Source organism: Nannobrachium achirus (genome assembly GCF_963921795.1).
Source record: "Nannobrachium achirus genome assembly, chromosome: 10".
NCBI classification, from domain to species: Eukaryota; Metazoa; Chordata; class Actinopteri; order Myctophiformes; family Myctophidae; genus Nannobrachium; species Nannobrachium achirus.
In genome coordinates, this window is record NC_137819.1 from 22,215,158 (window position 1) to 22,235,157 (window position 20,000).

The window sequence follows — 20,000 nt, forward strand, 5'->3', positions numbered from 1 at the left end:
CGCGGCCCTGGTGGGCGCGCTGAGCGCCACCGTGGGCCTGCTGCTGCTCTCTCTGCTGCTGCTGCTGCTCTGTGCCAGCTGCCATGGGTGAGTGGTCTCACATCCAGGGGCGTCAATTGGGTATGGCAGGGGTATGCAGCTGCCATACCCTGGGTCCAGGGGGGAAAATAAAAGTTACTTCTAAATATAAATCCATGAATGTGTCTTTGTCTATCTGTTCTGGTTATTATGTTGTTTAATTACAGTAAAATAACAAGATTTAACAAAATGGTCACTTTAACAAGGTATTATAATTATATTCTCCACACTTGTATTCTCCCCATCTTGGCAAAATGGTATATTCCCAGGTTCCGCAGGTCAGCTGCACAGGTTCAATGCATTATTGTTAATTGTGGCACGTTTACTAACATTACAAGTTTAGCTGCACTTGAACAACCGTTCCAGGCTGCCATATCCAGCCCAAGAAACCGTAGAAACTGGGGGGAAAAAATGTCTTAAAATAAATGTCTTAAAATAAATGTATCATGCCTGTTGCTACGGTATGGCAACGTGACTGGTGTCTTGCACGGGCGCAAAGGCACGTGCATAGACATCTCCTGCTAGACTGCTGCATTGTGCAGTGATGCACGGTACGGCCACGATGCGGTACGGCGCGGTCATAGCGATTTCCATAAGTATAATGAATAAGCTTCAACATACTAGTTCACATGAACGATATCGATGTAACTAAGATATTCGATTGGGTACATACATATATTTTAAATGGGCAGAATTACAATTAAAATACATTTTATGTTGAGAGCGAGGCTATAATTCCACAACTTCCTGGTCAGCGCGAGGTACCCAAGATGCACTGCTCTCTCTCTCTCTCTCTCTCTCTATGCCCTCTGCCTGTTTCAGAGGATTAAACTAATTAAAACATGTATTTTGGGGGGAAAACCCCTGTTTTGCAATGTAATTACTGTACTTTTCTGTTCCTTTTTTATTAATATCACGTAGATGTTTTTCTTTTGGTACTTTAAATAGCAATAATGAGGCTATGAAAAATCTTTGTTTTCCCATTCATTTCCCATTATAAAAGTAGTCTGCCCTGGCTTTGTTGTCCCACCTAGTAACAGAGCGACATTGGGTGGGAGTGGGACTTGACAAAGAGTGAATTAGACATTTTAAAAGGATGACGCAAAGAAATGAGCAGACAAAGATAATCAAAATGAGCTCTCTCTGTATTTCTCCTCCGTTGCAGGCAGAAGAAATCAACCAGCGCTCATCCCGGAGCGGACCATGAAAACCTCATGAACGGAGTGAGTTGGACTTTAACCCTTCTTTTCTTTTCCTAACCCTTTTAGGTTTTAGACCTGAACGCAAATCTGCGTCACTTTAGATTTGAACCACTTTAACCATTATTTTATGCTTTAACCATTTAAAGGGGTATTTCACTTTCAAAAAAACTTTTGGTAATTTTATCATCTAATCAGGCTTTTATGAACACCCTGAACAGTTTTTAATTAGCTTGATTGAATATTTAGATATTTGATGTAAATGTTACCAGGCCCTCCAGGCCCAGGGCCTCTCCCCACACACACCCATTGTAACCTCAAACTTCATTTTAACCATGATAGATTCATTAAAAACACACATTATTTTTTCTGGTGACTCATACTACCCTCCTAATATGTGAGCAGGCCGTGTTTTTTCGATGACATCTTTCATTTATTTTTAATAATTATTTCTTTGTATTTCATTTTTTCCATTTTTCCAAATAATTATTAAAGGAGTAGTTCACCACTTTTCAACCTGTCTTCATATAGGTCCTCACTAATGTTCATAATAAAATAGCACATTTTTTTTCTATTCAGTCTGGGTCTCATAGGAGAGCTGTCAAATCCTACTACCGGTGACATCATCGTTTGACAAAAAAAAATTAAATAATATTTTTGAAAAAAAAGATTTAGATTTTTATTATCACGAGAACAATGGCTTCCACTTTAACATTGCAACTTTTTCAGGAATAGAAAGCCTGCCGTTTCTATTAGCTTGCATTTCCCATTGATGATGTCACCGGTAGTAGGATTTGACCCACCCTCAGCTCTCCTATGAGACCCAAACTGAGTAGAAAAGAATTGTGATATTTTATCATGAACATTAGTGAGGACCTATTATATGAAGATAGATTGAAAAGTGGTGGAGTGCCCCTTTAAAAATAAATGAAAAAAGTTATCGAAAAAACACGGCCTGCTCACGTATTAGGAAGGTAAAATGAGTCTCCAGAAAAAATAATGGCTGTTTTTAATGAATCTATCATGATTAAAATGGAGTTTGAAGTTACAATGGGTGTGTATGTAGAGAGAAGCCCTACCACTGCTCCCTGTTGAAAGTGGAATATCCCTTTAAAAATAGCAGATCTACAAGCTCACAGCGCGGCACCTAGTGCCACGCTGCGAGCTTTTAGATCTGCTATTTTTGAAATTATTCTATTTTGTGTGTGTGTGTGCGTGCGTGCGTGTGTGAACAGCTGTGTTTAAAATTCCTTTAGTGTATTTCATGCTCATTAGCATCTGTAATGACACGCACACACGCGCGCACGCACACATGCACACACGCACACACGCTCCCACGCAGAGACTTCCTGAGGTGGAGGTCATCAGGTCAAGAGGTCAAAGTTCAACACTATCAAGGGAGTGTGGGAAATTGTCTGGAAGACATTTGTAATCGACTCCTGAGGTGGAAAATGACATTAGCATAACCTGATGAATTCTGGGAAAAAATATTTACCCAGGCACGCACGCACGCACGCACGCACGCACACACACACACACACACACACACACACACACACACACACACACACACACACACAACCACACACACAGTGTGGGAGGGTGTAGTGCAGATAATTAGGGTAAACGAGGCTTCCAGCTTGACTGGTTACGTGATTGACATGCAGGCTTTCGTCTCCCACACACACGCACGTGCGCACACACGCATGTGCGCGCGCACACACACACACACACACACACACACACACACACATACGCACACACATACGCACGCACACACACACACAGCACCATCTCTATTGCAGTTCAACAATCGTTGCTATGACCTGTCTCTGTCAGGAGAGGGAGACAAAAGACAGGAGCGTTTACATGGATCACTGGTTTTTGGTCCTCCAGACTAGAGCAGCCTGGAATGAGCCATGGTGGGGGGGGGGTGTGTGTGTGTGTGTGTGTGTGTGGGGGGGGGGGGGGGGGGGGGGGGGGGGGGGGTTGGTGTTGTTTGCTCAGTAACCCGTGGTTCGCACTGGTGAACCGACACCAGTGTTGATTTCGTAGACTACTACTAGAAAACTATTAAGAAAAATGTTAGTTGACTACCTATTTTTACATAACCTAAACTAAAACTAAGCTATGATGACTAAAACTAAGACCTAAATATATTGACAATTTTGTCAATTTCGTCAATGAAGTTTTGACTAAAACTAGACAAAAACTAAAACTTATGAGATGACAAAAAATGTACTAAAACTAAATAAATTTGTATTCAAAAGACTATGGCTGAATCAAAAATTCCTGCCCAAATCAACACTGACCGACACCTTTGTGTAATCACGAAGCCAGTGGTTGTCAAGCTTTTAAAAAATATATATATATATAGTTTCCAATAGGTTCGATGCACAGGGAGAAATTGGGCCTAATCCTTACTTCCTTATTACCAATGATACGGTACTAATGCAGGCTCCGTTCCATTCTGATCAAACAGAGTCAGGGTGCTGATATTGTGCATGTTGGCTCAGTGGAAACACTCTGCTACACCAGTAAGACTCCCTAATCGGCGACCGCCAGGTCACATGTATACACAAATTGGCCTTAGCAACCTCATGGTGGCGCAAGAAGAGGGGCATGTGAGAAAACAGGGGCGAGGGAGAGGTTGTGGTTTGCCAGCCAAGGAGTGTGTGTGCAAAGTTTTGCATGGATAGGGGCAACGGTACTAGAGATTAGAGTAGGGCCAAAAGTGTGACGTGACGTGACTGACAGACGGAGGGACTGACTTACGGACTGACAGACAGCTGGTGGAGGTTTTCATAGTAACTTGTGACCTGACGGTCGCGATCAGTGCTTCTCAAAGTGTGGTCCAGGGACCCTCAGGGTTCCTTGAGGGGGTTCCGAATGTCCCCTTACGGGTGTGTAACTCTAAGAGTGCACAAGTGGAACCAAATGGACCCATAATGGCATCTCATTCGCACAACGCTGTGTCTTCCATGGCTCGGACGGAGTGTGGCGGTGTCTTCCTGGACGTCCTCTGTCTGCCATAACGCCGAGTGTGACACTTTAAGTGAGACAAATGGCCCTCGCTTTCATACACTAAACGACATCCCTAAGACGCTGTTATCCTGTCACGCCCTGGGGCACATGCACGTGCACATGTGCGCGCGTGTCAGTGTGTTGTGACACTTTCTGCGAGTCTGAATTCCTCAGATCGTTTGTGGTGGATAGTTCTCGGGGCGTCTGAATGACGGACCGTGTTAAATGCCGGATGTTTTGTCTTTCCGTGGACGGGCAGAAGTGGCGCTCGCCACTAGCACATCATCTGTCTCCGCAGCCAGCACTGACCATTAGCCCCTTTTAGACGTTCTGTAAAGTCCTCTTTTAACCACGCAGAATCTGCGACGATTCCCACCGAAAAGCGTCGTTGCCGACAGGGAGCCATCGGGAGCTGATCGGCAATGAGACGCTTGCCGTCAATAGGGCTGGCGGAACCCGTCGATGAAAAACGGAACATTCCCAGTCTTCCCCACCCTACGAGCACTAAGAGTTGAGGCATTACATTTTGTATAACACTGTTCTATTGTGAAAATAGCAGCTATACATGTACATGCTCACCGAGGCGTTGTGAGCATGTAGATCGGCTATTTTCAAAAGTTTTGCCTCACTTTAGAAATGTGCAGATACCCCCTACATACTCAAACTTTATGTTGGTTTGTTTACTGTTAAGTGAATAAACAATGTTGTACATGAAGTTAATTATCTGGGGACCCCCCAAAATAATTTGGGGACCCCCTGGGGGTCCCGAGTACCCACAGGTTGAGAACCTCTGCTTTAATCCAGCGCTTGTTCCGTTTCGTCAAGCATGATTTATTAGAGGTAGTCCATACCTGGGGATTGTTCAGCACCCAAACTACACTGTTTCTTCTCGGCCGGGCCGATGTGTCCCAAACTGTTGCTTTTCAGGATTCAATAGCAAAAGTAGCAGATGGACAAGCTCACGTCGCATTTTGAGCTTGCAGATCCGCAACTTTTGATGAAGCTAAGTAGGGCTGTCACGATATGACATTTTACATGACGATTAATTGTCACTCAAATAATTGGCGATTAGCGATTTAATTGTGTTTTTGTCGTTGACAATTACATTTCTGTTTGGCTTTTAGGCTTTGAAGTTGCACATTGCAGATATGACACATAACCTAAATATACAAAGAAATTACTGACATATTTGACAACTTACTACTTAAAAAAATAACTTTGATAGTGTAAATAGCCGATCTACAACAGATTGATACAATAGATTGACGATTATGACAAAATAATTGCGATGTCAAATAATCACGATTAGACAATGATGTAATAATTGTGACAGCCCTAGAGCTAAGTCCACCAGGGTCCGTAACCATGACAACAGAGCCCATAGCCTGTGGCTGTGCGTGTGCAGGGACTTCTGAACCTCGGTTTTCTAAACCGCTGTTGAAAACTGTACTCGAGTATAAGTATTTTAACTTTAAAATAATAATGACTCTATCAGAGGTAAAATAATAATAATAATATAAACAATAGGCTAATCGAGTAATAGAATGTAATTTAAATTTAAAATATAAAATGATAAGTGCTTGTCCAATATTGAATAATAATATAATAGACGGAAATCACTCTGAGCAAATTAAAGAAACAGAACATGCATTATAGAAAATTGGTTTAAAATGAGCAGAATGTTACCAGCTTTTATAGCGGGGCAGTTAAGGAGAACAATACTTCAGTTCTGGAAAGAAGCACCAAAATTTGACAGAGTGTACCTCTTGGGTCATTCTTTAGAAAAATCACATTAGACACTTAATTTTCAAAATGGCCGCCAGTTTTAAAGATGGCCGCCTTTTCGGATATGTTTTACAGTACGCCAGCCAGTTAATATTGAATTTTCATAATATTAGAGTTGTTTTGTAGGTTTTAAAACATCCTGAGTTCATTTATTATTGATTGATTGATTGAAGGCTTTATTAGAAGTTTGCATAGGAAAATGTACAGATTCATGACGGTACAGTTCACTGGTACAAGGTCTACTAAAAGGAGATCCATGAAAAGACTAAGCTTATTTCAACAGGAAACCATTAAAGTATCTCATATAACATTGAATGACAGACAAATAGAACACAGTACTATGCAGTAGATATGTAAAGAAAAAAAGAAAACAGTAGGTCTATACAATCAGTAAGTACAGTATATACAATTGTATAGACCTACTGTTTTCTTTTTTTCTTTACATATCTACTGCATAGTACTGTGTTCTATTTGTCTGTCATTCAATGTTATATGAGATACTTTAATTTTAAAGCAGCCAGAATAACCTTTCTGACTTTTGGTTGGGGTCTTTCCTCACCTGGGACCCCCCAGACAGACCCCTGAGCCTATTTCAGTAATCGCTCTGCTCCTGCTCCAGAACAATGTTAAATTAGATCTGAAGTATGCTCTGAAATCAAAAATGACTAGTAGCAAATAACAGAGATCTTCCACGGGGGGTCCGGGACACCTAGGGGGGGGGGGGGGGGGGGTCCTCAGAGCTACTACAGGGGGCCTGTCAAATCTCGATTAGATCTTTTATTTTTATTTTTTTTATTTGAAACTTCGAATGTTTTTATGTATCCTGATTTTATTTATTGTACTTTGATGATTTATTAGTATTCTCAGTATTATTTATAATGTTTTTGTGTTAAACAGTTATGGTTGACAGCTGTTACTGCAGGGATTGCAATAATGAAGGTATTGCAACATTTCGCAGAACATTTCCACACTGACCACACACACACACACACACACACACACACACACACACACACACACACACACACACACACACACACACACACACACTTTGTTATAGTCACCCCAGAACCCTCACCTTATCCTCTTATAGAGCCCATGGTCAATTACGCCCAAAGAGATTCACTACAATACAGTAATTTCAGACATGCAGTATATATTCGTCTTCTCCATCATCATCATCTTCAATGTCCAACCTAATCGTGTTGACACAGTCTTCACCATAGCATAGAGTGAAAGGCCGGTTATTTGAGCAGCTGCACCGTCCCTTACAACCTGCTTTGCAGACACATTTGATGAGCTCAAGTACTGCCTTTGGAGCAGGGAGAGCAAGAAACCTGACTGGAATATACCCTCCACTCTCTGAATTCCATCTATTTTCTTCGATTGGTGGAAGCTCAGGGCAATTTGTCAGGTATGATTTATCCTGCATTGTGACATAGTTGGCACGGAGGTAATGTGGTAGCAGTGCAGCATGAGTTGGAGGTAGCATCTCACCTCCAAGTTCTTTGACAGAAATAGTTCCCATCTGAGTAATCCAAGGGTTGTTGGACCTTTTGAACTGTAAATATGGCATGCAAAATGTTCCGACTGCAATGTTGATGGAAGCTCACCATTTATAAGCTCAGGAGGAATGGCCAATGACCTTGCCAAGGTCCTTGAAGCAGTTAATGGCTTGGTCATTATCATCATCATCAAGTAGGCATTGACCCATGTCTTTTTGGTGATTCCAACAAATGTTCTTCCCCAGTCAGCACCTGAAAAACTATGTACGCAAAGGAACCCTTGACATTTGAAACATCCAATAACTTGAACTCACTCGAATATATCAATTTCCTTTTTTTGTACCGGAGGCAAGGACTTGATAAGGAATCTGGGTATCAGCCTCTTCATGTGTTTGCACTTCCTCAAAATCATGTCCCTTGATGAAGGTATCGTATTATGATGCCTATTTTGTTATACCTGACAAATTGCCCTGAGCTTCCATCAATTGAAAAAAAATAAAAAATAGATGGAATTCAGAGAGTGGAAGGTATGTTCCCGTCAGGTTTCTTGCCCTCCCTGCTGCAAAGGCAGTACTTGAGGGACGGTGCAGCTGCTCGAACAATAACCTGCCTTTCACTCTCCTCCCTGCAAATGCTATAGTGGAAAATGTCAACACTATTAGGGAGGACATGTATAGTAGTGAATTTCTTTGGGTACAATTGACCGTGAGCTCTTTAAAGGACAACTTTAGTTTTTTACAACAAGGGTTCATATTTTAGATTGTAATTAAAGAATATAAAAGATGAGTGTTAAAATGATTTAATTTACTTTTTTCTATTGTTTTAGAGATTCTTATTTCAGTGGTTGGGGGCAAGTGGTTGGGGGCAAGTGGCTAAATATGTAATTTTACACAGAATAAGCCCATTCCCAAGATACAACGCAACCTTTCATGGTTGGATGTGACTTATGGGGGCTAAAAGTGTTACTGTAAACAACAATAAAGAAACTGCTGGCTTATTGTGTCTAAAAAGACATATTTAGCCACTTGTACGCATGCCCCCATGCGTACGCATGCCCCACATTTTAGCACGGTAAACGCGATAAAACAATAGAACGAAGCAAATTAAAACATTTTAACACTCACTTTTTCTTTTCTCTAATTACAATCTAAAATATGAACCCTTGTTGTAAGAGGATAGGGTGCGGGTTTTGGGGTGACGATAACAAAGAGGTGTGTGTGTTGTGTTGTCAGTGTGAGCGCAGTGCAATAAATGGTTAGATAATGAATGTTAGACTGCGTGCCCAAAGTGAGAAGTTGCAATACCTTAATTCTTGCAATCCCTGCAGTAACACCTGTGAACCTGTCTGTCTAACACAAAAAATGTTATAAATAATACTGAGAATACTAATAAAAACTGTTTCAAATGTAAAAAGAAAAAAAAACTTCCCCATCAAGATTCGGCAGGCCCCCTGTAGTAACTCTGAGGACCCCCTAGGGGTCCCGGACCCCCTGTGGAAGACCCCTCGGTATTTGCTACTACTCATTTTTGCTTTCAGAGCCCAGTTACAACAACTTTAATGCTTCAGTTATGATTTAATTTAACATTGCTCTGGAGCAGGAGCAAAGCGATTACTGAGATAGGCTCAGGGGTCTGTTTGGGGGATCCCAGGTGAGGAAAGACCCCAACTAAAAGTCAGAAAGGTTATTCTGGCTGCTTTAAAAGTGTAATAAATGAACTCAGGATGTTTTAAAACCTACAAAACAACTCTAATATTATGAAAATTGTACATTAACTGGCTGGCGTACTGTTCAGAGGCAGCCATCTTGGAAACATGCCAGCCATTTTGATTTTTCAGTGTCTAACGTGTTTTATCATAGGAACAACCCCTAAGGAGTACTTGTGAAAGGTTTTAGGTTTCTTTCCACTTGTGAAGTATTTTAGTGCAAAAATGCATTTATCTGCCCCGCTAAGGTAACATTCTTTCTTTAATTTATCAAAAAGTTACCTGTAAGTAAATGTAACTGAGTAAAAGTAACTAAAACAAATATTATCCAACTCTGGGTCTAACAAATTATCATGTTTCAGCATTCAGCTTCTATGCACCTCTTTCAAAAAGACATGCAAAGGTTTGAACATAGCTGAGGAGTCTCGAGACCAGTTGACAATAACATGTTGTCATGACAATAGAATGCCACTAGGTGGGGCTGTGTAGCTTTATTTAATGGACAATGTGGACCAAATGAGAAACCTTAACAAAGACCATCCTGACTAGAATTGAAGCTTAGGGGTCCCCAGCAAAATGAGGAGCAGTTTAAACACTTCAAGCTCTATTTTATTTTTTGGATGCTTTTTGGAAATAGCCGACCTACAAGCTCACAGCATGTCGAACTGGTAGATCCGCTATTTTTGAAAAATCACGAAACAAAACATTTTGTGCCATGGACCTCCATAAAAGAAGATTTGTCAATATTCAATGTTGACAAATATTCTGTTGTGTGGTCCCTAGCACAAATTATTTTCAAATAGGGGTCCGTGGCCAAATCCGTTTTAATTTAGGCAGGTGCTGAATTTTCTAAAAGGGCCTTTTGGTGACGAAGCGTTGTGAGCTTGGAGGTCGGCTATTTTCGGTGTTTGATACCACACTGAACTAAGCATAATCGAGTCAATAGTGGAGATGTTGCGTAACGGCATGGATTTCTACACAGAGAGGGCAATTCTTTCAACATAAGACGCTGCAGTCAAGTTCAGGAGAGTTTGGACAAGGCAATTCTCTTGAACGCTGACTTCAGGTGTGGCATGGAAAGAAGGCAGTTGCTTTACTTTCACCATAGTAAATATTGCATCCATGGTCTGGAGAGGGCACATTTTATAGAAGGATAAAAGGGCAGGGGCTCAAGCCCCCTTTGGTGTCTATGTGTGCACGTGCCTGGAACTACAGTGTGTCTGCATCCTGCGTCCCTCTGTCCCCAGCATTCAAAGGTCAGGGTTCCCACGGTCATGAAATTCCTGGAAATATGTTGAAATAATAAAAATATTTTTCCAGTACTGGAAAAGTTTTGGAATTGATCAAGGGTCCTGGAAGGTCCTGGAAGAAATAGCTATGCATTGTCTTTGGTTATTGATTTTGTTAATACCTCTGAAATGACAAATTAAACATTGGCCAAATTGTCAAATATTAGAGGCAGAAATTGTGAAAATAGCAGATCGGCTATTTTCACAATAAAACCGTGTTATACAAAATTCCTCAACTCTTAGTGCTCGTCAGGGTGCAGTTCAAATATGATTATTTCGTGGGTCACGGTCTGAAAAGGTTGAGAACCACTGGCATACACTGCCTGTCTTTGGGCATTGCGCATAGGAGTAAGCGACTCGTTATTGAGCTGAATTATTGTTATGTAGTCCTGGTAATTGGGTTCAATATTCTGGAAAAGTTTTGGAAATTAATTTGTGGGAACCCTGAAATGTTTTCTTGTCCAACAAGATAAAAACATGTCATTAACTCTGGCACAGACTCTGTCACAACCCTAATTAAAAACTTTAAAAGTGCCTCAGGTATTCCTCAAGGAAGCGTGTGCACGTGCATGTGCACGTGCATGTGCATGGCTGAGCCTTTGATCCTCTCAGGCAGTGGAAGAAGTACTTTTGATTCGTTTTTTTACTAAATGAAAGTAGAAATAACACAATAGTCTATAGCAGGAGTTTTCAAAGTGGGTGACGGGGCACCCTGGGGTGCCACGACAGCAGTCCAGGGGTGACGAGATCTTTTGATAATATTTGGAATTTATTTGGAAAAAATATTTAATATCATTTTAAACTTGAAGTTATTTTCAGTCAGTTTTAACCAAAATGGCTATTATCTCAATGTTTTCCTCGCAACATAATCACATAATCATAATATCGTCACTGTCGGGCAGAAACCTCGTATCTCCAAGTTTCAAATGTGTACGTCTTTTGGTAAAGCAAAGCCTTGCTTCATCATACAAGACTGTCGCACAAAACTAGAGAAAACAGCCGATCTACAAGCACACAACGCCTCGCATCGCGAGGCGTTTTCATAGTTTAGTACATTTTATAGATGATAAATACAAAAAGAAAGGTTTTGGACATACAAGGTTTCCACCCGACAACGATGATATTCTATAAATTTAAGGTGCTGGGAGTGAAAATTATAATGTAGGGGTGCCTCGGATTAAAAAAATATTCACTGGGTGCCCTGAGACAAAAAACGTTTGGGAACCCCTGGTCTATAGACACACTGTGTAGTAAAAGTCCTTCATTCAACATTTGCATCGAGTAAAAGTATGCATCGCATCGCAAGGCATTGTGATTTGTAGATCGGCTATTTTCAAATGCCGAAATGTATTTAGGACTGAAGTGGTTAATGTATGTTTTGTAATTATCAAAATCTTCAAAGTAAGTAGTAACTAAGCTTTTCAAATTATTGCAGTTGAGTAAAAGTACAATATTTGCCTCGTCGTGGAGTAAAAGTAAAAGTATTGAAAATTGGAAATGCTTCAGCAAAGTAAAAGTACCTCAAAATTATACTTAGTACTTGAGTAAATGTACTTAGTTACTTTACACCTTTAGTCATTTCAGAATCAGAATACCATGCTCACACAGGCTCACAACGCATTGTGACACGTTGTGAGCTTTTAGATCGTCTATTTCCACATTGAATGTTATTTTCTAAGTATAAAGTTGTTATATTATGTCAGTAATTTCTTTGTATATTTAGGTTATGTGTCGTATCTGCCATATACATCTCCAAAGCCTACGAGCCAAACAGAAATGTAATTGTCAACGACAAAAACACAGTTTAATCACTAATCATAATTATTTGAGTGAAATGTAAAATGTGATAATGGTGACAGCCCTAGTTGACATGTTGTGTTGATGTGTGGTGCAGGTGTCTGAGAGAGAGACGTGCAGCCAGTCTGCCGACAGCCCAGCGACAGACCTGAACCTCAGCACCTCTCACAACGGCCCTCTCACCAGCGGTACAAGTAAGACTCACTTCCTTAATAAATGGCTTACATGGCAGCAAAACATGAACATGTTTTGAAATGAAAAAGTTTGAGAACCACTGATATAGCAAAGAGACACATTAAAAAGCAAAAGGAATTAAAAACAAGACGAACCTCGGTTCGAAGTGAAGCGGTGGACAGATAAAACCTCCAATAGCACATGAAACCAAGTCATTTGATGAGACGACCAAATTGTACATGTTCCTCTCCATGCTGACTATAGCAAAGTTAATAATTATTTAGTATAAACCATGCTATTACCTATAGGGTTGAATTGTCATGTGAAGCTTCACCAATCCAATGCAATAGGTGAGACCTATGCAATAAGTGAGACCTATTGCATATTTGAAAAAGCCTATTCATTCTGGACTGATATTTTACACGTACGGGACAGGAAAAACCTGTTCATTCTGGCCTGGAGTGACCATATATGGACATAAGGTAACGGACATTGTGTTTTTGAAAAACCCTGTTCATTCTGGACTGAAATGACCATATATGGGCGTAGTACACAGATTCATTGGAGGTAACGGACATTCTGTTTTTGAAAAAACCTGTTCATTCTGGACTGAAATGACCATATATGGGCGTGATACACACAAAGCCATTCATTGGAAGCGGTTTCCACCGCTTCAATAACAAGGAGCAAGTTGACACCTCGGCAGAGTGCCAACCTGCCCACCCACATCATTTTGATGATGTAATCGTCTATCTATCTATTGACCAGCTTTGCAAGCTGGTAAAAAATGTATTACCCTTTTTCAATTTGCTGAGGAGTGTGTGAGATTTCCAGAGCCTGTCAGAGCTGCAGGTTGTGCTATTGACAGTTAGGGAAATCAACAGGCATCTGCTTCGTCGATTCGGCCAACCCGACACATTGGCCAAACGTTGTGTGACATTAGTGCCACTGAACCATTATAAATGATAGTGCACAAAGTAGTAACTCTTGGTTTTCTGTTACATATCATTGGTTCAATACCTTGAGTCCAAGCCAGTTAAAACAGGAGAAATGTTTCGGTGGACGGTGCATCTGACCGATAGACGCGACTGGGAATATCATGCCGCAGTGGCAGTGGAACACAAGGTTTATGCCTTTGGAGCACACGCAAGGTGTTGCAAAGAGTCCGGACGACGGATCCGTGTACAGGTCTTCAACACAGTGTCTTTGCGTTGGATGGAGTTTGCCCCGTTGGTGACCGGAAGAGGACAACCTCCCGTTGAGGTCACTACCTGGAGGTACTGTGCCTCCGCGTACTGTGGCTACACAAATGTCGGCCACACATATGTGCACATTAAATACTCAATGTCAGCTGTGCTGATTCAAGGTAGCATCTACATCTGGAGTATTTTCGACCTCGACTTATTTTCGACCTCGAAGTTCAACATGCTTTATGTACTTGACGTCAACACCCATAAATGGTCCAAGTCCAATGTATCCGGGGCTGTTATAGAGGGGGGGCACTTCCACTCTGCCTGTGCGTTGGGAAAGTTCATGTATGTCCACGGAGGAAGCACCTTGAGGGGATGGTATGATGGCGTCTACAGGTTGGACACCACGGCAATGGTGTGGTCTTTAATTAACACATCATCTCCAGCTCAGGCATTTCAAACGTCCATCACCATCGGGACAAAGATATTTGTATTGAACGGCGACATCAGAGTGTTTGACTCGGAGACCCACTGCTGGCTGAGCACTCCTTCGGCAAGCCTTCTTCCAAAGCTTTATGATCCTTCAGCCTTTGCCTACAATGGAGAGCTGTACAACGGGGTAATACATGATATGTGGAACTTTAGTCCAGAGACATTCTCCCGGACGAAGGTTGAGCCCAAGGGGAGAAGACCAGACACCCGCTTGTTCCAAGGATATCCCACATGCTGCATGGTGGGAGATCGTATCATCTGTATTGGACCCAATGACTTGTTCATCTTAGACTTAAATACTAGCCTGAAGACCTTATGCAAGCTAGCAATTATTGAGCGCGGTCTGGAGCAGTCGGAACTCCCACACAACATCAGGTGGGAACTGGAAGCCATGACAATCACACCCAGTGTGAAGTGAGCGGTGCTATTTATGAGTTAATATCATTAAGCTTGGCCAAAGTGACCCTGGCCATACGTACAAACAGACACCAATTCATCCTTTGTCAAGTCCCGCCTGTTGTCCTGCCCCTCTTTGCACCCATTTGTTGCTGTGTCTTCCACTACCATTGAAATGAAGTTGCTTCTTATTGTTATTTTGTGTATTCAATTCTCATTTTAAACTTGGTTTCAGTAAGAAGGGGCCTCTCAGGTCCAGTATAGTGACTGGGCATGTTTTTAAATGTTTGTATTTCTCCAAAAATTATGTTTTAGCAAATTCAACATAAAAAAGGCAGAACCAGGGCGGGACAAGGCAGAAAGAGCCTGCTGGTTGGCTGACAAAAGGTGAATTGATCAATGACAGTCCGGATAGACATGGGACAAACAGACAAAGCCAGATGTAGGAGCTGTTGGCACCGCTAAAAAAAACTAGACTGCACTCTGCCGAGGTGCCAACTTGCATCTTATGCACTCGTGGCCATGTATGGCCTACTTGTGCTACCAAGAATGCTGGTCCCTCATTGGCTGTTTATGGTGACATCACCAATAATGCTGGTCCCTGATTGGCTAAGCAGAAATGTACGCAGACAGGCATGCCACATACATCGAACGCAGTACTTGTGCACTCTGCTGGTGCAAGTAATAAACATAAGTAGAACCGTGTGCTCCTCGGAGCACAGCTCTCCACCAGGCCTACCCAGGGCCTGCAAACTCTCTCACAAACTTTGGAAGACAGTCATAGCCAATGCACCCTTTGTCAAGTCACGCCCGTTGCCCCGCCCCTCTTCGCACCCAAAGTCCTTTCTCTCCATCCACTACCATTGAAATTCAGTTGCCCCCTCCCCACATTGCACCGGTCAATTCTGGGGCGGAACATTTGCCAAAAATAGCAGGTCTACAAGCCCACAACCTTGGTAGAGAGTGAAAAGATCACAGTCCGTTTGACCAATTATAGAGGGTTTAAATGGTACCGGATATGCAGCTCGGCAAATAAAAGCTGAATTGATCCCAGTGCATGATGGAGGATAATTTCATGATAAATTTGAATGTCCACGATACGATTATTGTGAGTGTTTTTAACCCATTTATGCCTAGGATTATTGACTGCTTTAAATATTGAAAAATAGCAGATATACAAGCTCACCGCGCTGCGAGCTTGTAGATCTGCTATTTTTTTTAAATCATGATTTTTTTTGCAAGTCTTTGAATATATCTACTTAAAAGCGAACATTTGTAACTAAATATTTGCCAGACCCATGAAATGGGTAGGCCTACATAAGCAAATGTCTGTCGGTCCGGGTTTTCTATATAAAGGGTATATATGATGATGACATGCCTACAAAAGGCATGATGTCATAAATGATGATGACAGACAGGGGGTCTGGCACAACCAGGTTGACCTGGTCTAGTTACTTCTGGGTGGTCCCTGGAACAACATATTTTGAGATGGGGGTCCGCGGCCAAATACCTGTAATTTTGGGGGTCCTTGACATGAAAAGGTTTGAGAAGGATTTAGAGGTCGGGTCAAAGATCGGGTCAAAGATATTCAAAGACTTGCACTCATTTTCATGATTTTTCAAAAATAGTAGATCTACAAGCTCGCAGCGCGGCACTCGGTGCCGCACTGTGAGCTTGTATATCTGCTATTTTTCTAAAGTTAAAGCATAAAATAATGGTTAAAGTGGTTCAAATCTAATGCGACTCGGGCGCGTTCCAGGTATTTGATTTTTAATTTAATAACGATTGTGGTCCCATCCCCAGTCCTCACAGACACCCAGGACAGCAGCCCTCAGCCCTCAGAGGAGCTGGTGTCCAGCCAGTCAGAGCTGCGCTCCTCCAAGTGCCCCCAGGACCGCGAGCTGCCCAGCATCCCTCCCAACAGAGCCCTGCTGGCCAACCAGGCCCCGCCACCGGCCTCTGGAGACGGTACCTACGAGGTACGGTACTAGTACACACTGTCTGGCATGCACGGTCCTAGGCCTGTCACAATTATTACATAATAATCGTCTAATCGCAATTATTTGACATGATCGCGATTATTTTGTCATAATGGTCATAATCGTTTAGATGTTGAAAAATGGTCATATGTTTTCAAACATTTTCAAAGATAATGGAAATTCGTTGTGAGCTTGTGAGACTGTTTCCACTAGGACTGTTATTTTTTAAGTTGTCAAATTATGTCAGTCATTTCTTTGTATAGGTTATGTGTCATTTCTGCCATGTGCAACTTCAAAGCCCAAAAGCCAGACTAAAAAGCAATTGTCAACGACAAAAACAATTAAATCGCTAATGTCAATTATTTGAGAGACAATTAATCGTCATGCAAAATGTCATAATCGTGACAGGCCTACATGGTCCCACACTTAACATGTTTACACATTCTGATGGATGGATGGGTGGATAGATAGATAGATAGAATAATAGATCAGAATCAACTTTTTTGTTATATAGTGTACATATTTAGATAGATAGATGGATGGATGGATGGATAGATGAATAGATCAGACCGACAGACAGACTGTAAATGGTGCATTTATACAGCGTCGTGAAGGACATTGCGGTGAGGTCTCATTAGTGGTTGCCTTAGGCAACAAACTAAAGTACAGTACTTGTCCGACTTTATTTTTCTTCATAGTAACCCCAAAAGTTTGCCGGACTACTTGTCGCACAGTTTTGGCGGCACACGCTCGAGTCAAAATGTCAAATCCATGGGTTTCAAATCGACCGGCTTCATCAGGAATTGTGTGCTTGCACTTTTGCTAAGAGATAAGTTGTATAGTTTAATTCATATGAAATTTAATTGTGAATACATTTTCCCCATTGAATGTGAAATTGACACGGCAACGAAACTTGCAATTTCCCCTAGAATTGCATCATTCCATCATTGTAACCGTCCTCTCTCTCCTGTCAGGTGGTGAAGGACATGGCGGTGACGTCTCATGTTGTAACCGTCCTCTCTCTCCTGTCAGGTGGTGAAGGACATGGCGGTGACGTCTCGTGACGTCAGCACGGAGGACTCCCTGTACGAGACGGTGAAGGAGCTGAAGGCCCAGAACGCCGCGGCGTCCCTCCTCCCCAACGGTACCTCCCCGCTGTCCCCCACCGACTCGTCCTCCGCTGACGACGAGACCCCCGGGCACCTCAACCTCAACGGGCACCTCAACGGACCGCCCGGCGTCACCGGGACCCCGGAGCGGTACGCACCCACGCAATTATTAAAAACACATTTAGTGCCAGGTATATCATTAATTATTTAGATAGGGTTTTTCCCCATTGTTTGTACCTTATATTGAAGAGCCACCGGCAGTGTACCTGGAGAAATGAAAGCTTGCAGATTCCTTCATAAAATGTTGTTAGTCTGATGCTCATCACTACGTCCACCTCCTTGTTTAGGTTTCGTGGCAAATGCTGCCATTTATTAGGCCTGTAACATGATTTATTACATGATCGCCTAATCGTAATTATTTTAGAAAATCACTGTTATTGTGGGCTCGCTGAAAGCGAGCACACGTATGTTATCTTCATTATTTATCTATCAGTCAAGTTCTCCTCGACCGTACAAAGGCAGGGCCCTTAGCCAATGAGGTGCAGCCAAAGGGTAGATCTTTGTGCCCATACATGGTGTTACATGCCAGCCCACACTGTTTCGTAGGAACAGTATTTCTAACAAACATTTGAAATAGCCGATCTCACAAACTGAGCTTATGAATTGACCTTTTTTGAAATATAAAGTAATTATTTTAACGTTATTGTTATGCATTCCCTGTTTAATAAATCGGCGTGTAATCGCAATTATTTGTATGACAATTAACCCATGGAATGGAATTATTTCATACTTTAGCGGATATCTAGCAGTATATCTGCTAGAAAAATAGCAGATATACAAGCTCGCAGCGCTGGAAGGTTGTAGGTTATTGAAGGTTGTCTGCTATTCTTGAAAAATCATGTAAAATTTTTTGCAAATACTTGAATATAAAAAAGCTAACTTTTGGAATCGCTGCTTCTGGGGGTCCCTGGAACAAGGGGTCCTTGGCCAAATAGATGTTTTGGCGGTCCTTGACATTTAGAGAATCGGGTCAATATAAAGACTTGCACAATGTTCACATATCTTTTCAAAAATAGCAGATCTACAAGCTCGCAGCGTGGCACTCGGTGTGACCGCGCTGTGAGCTTGTATATCTGCTATTTTTCAATTGCTAAAGCATAACATAACGGTTAAAGCATCTTGACTGCTTTAGCTATTGAAAAATAGCAGATCTACAAGCTCGCAGCGCGGCACCGAGTGCCGCACTGCGAGCTTGTAGATCTGCTATTTTTTTTAAAGTTGTGAAAATATGTGCAAATCTTTGAATATATGTATTTTTAAAGCGAACGTTTGTATCTCAAATTTTGCTTCTGGGGGGGGGGGGGTCTCTGGAACTAGATATTTTGAGATGGGGGTCCGTGGCCAAATAAATATCAGTTTGGGGGTCCTTGACATGAAAAGGTTTGAGAACCACTGACATAGTAGTCTCTCAAGAACAGACTAACTGAGCTCCAGTTAAGTGACTCACTTTTCTTTGACGATGACTGGCCAGATTGCTGACATTTCAAAAAACCTTGGAAGGATTCAAAAGACACTTATAGAATCGTGTCAAAATTCTAATTTTCAAAAATAGCAGATCTACAAGCTCGCAGCGCGGCACTCGGTGCCGCGCTGTGAGCTTGTAGATCTGCTATTTTTCAATGGTTAAAGCATAAAATAATAATACACAATAATGTGTACCCGTTCTAAATGGGTTAAAGGGGCACTCCACCACTTTTCAACCTATCTTCATATAATAGGTCCTCACTAATGTTCATGATAAAATATCACAATTTTTTTCTACTCAGTTTGGGTCTCATAGGAGAGCTGTGGGTGGGTCAAATCCTTCCTACCGGTGACATCATCAATGGGAAATGCAAGCTAATAGAAACTGCAGGCTTTCTATTCCTGAAAAAGTTGCAATGTTAAAGTGGAAGCCATTGTTCTCGTGATAATAATTTAAAAAAATCCAAAATATTATTTAATTTTTTTTGTCAAACGATGATGTCACCGGTAGGAAGGATTTGACAGCTCTCCTATGAGACCCAGACTGAATAGAAAAAAAATTGTGCTATTTTATTATGAACATTAGTGAGGACCTATTATATGAAGACAGGTTGAAAAGTGGTGAACTACTCCTTTAAGTCTAAAACCATCAACTAACGTTGTTGTCCTGATGTCTGGATTCCAGGCCTGCGGAGCGCGGCCCGCTGTGCGCCGGCGTGGAGTACGCCTCGGTGGACCTGAACAAGAAGAGCCG

The 20,000-nt window shown here is 41.8% G+C and overlaps 1 protein-coding gene across 1 annotated transcript in view; it reads left to right on the top strand.

Annotated features, from left to right (window-relative positions):
• pag1 (phosphoprotein membrane anchor with glycosphingolipid microdomains 1) overlaps positions 1-20,000 on the top strand; it is a 114,476-nt gene that overhangs the window by 82,114 nt on the left and 12,362 nt on the right. Inside the window, exons 5-10 of the mRNA XM_080735869.1 lie at positions 1-87; positions 1,244-1,301; positions 12,480-12,576; positions 16,438-16,613; positions 17,646-17,872; positions 19,932-20,000. The exon at positions 1-87 is cut by the window's left edge and continues 160 nt beyond it; the exon at positions 19,932-20,000 is cut by the window's right edge and continues 253 nt beyond it. Of these exons, the coding sequence (XP_080591995.1) occupies positions 1-87; positions 1,244-1,301; positions 12,480-12,576; positions 16,438-16,613; positions 17,646-17,872; positions 19,932-20,000 (714 nt within the window). The remainder of the gene's footprint in view (positions 88-1,243; positions 1,302-12,479; positions 12,577-16,437; positions 16,614-17,645; positions 17,873-19,931) is intronic.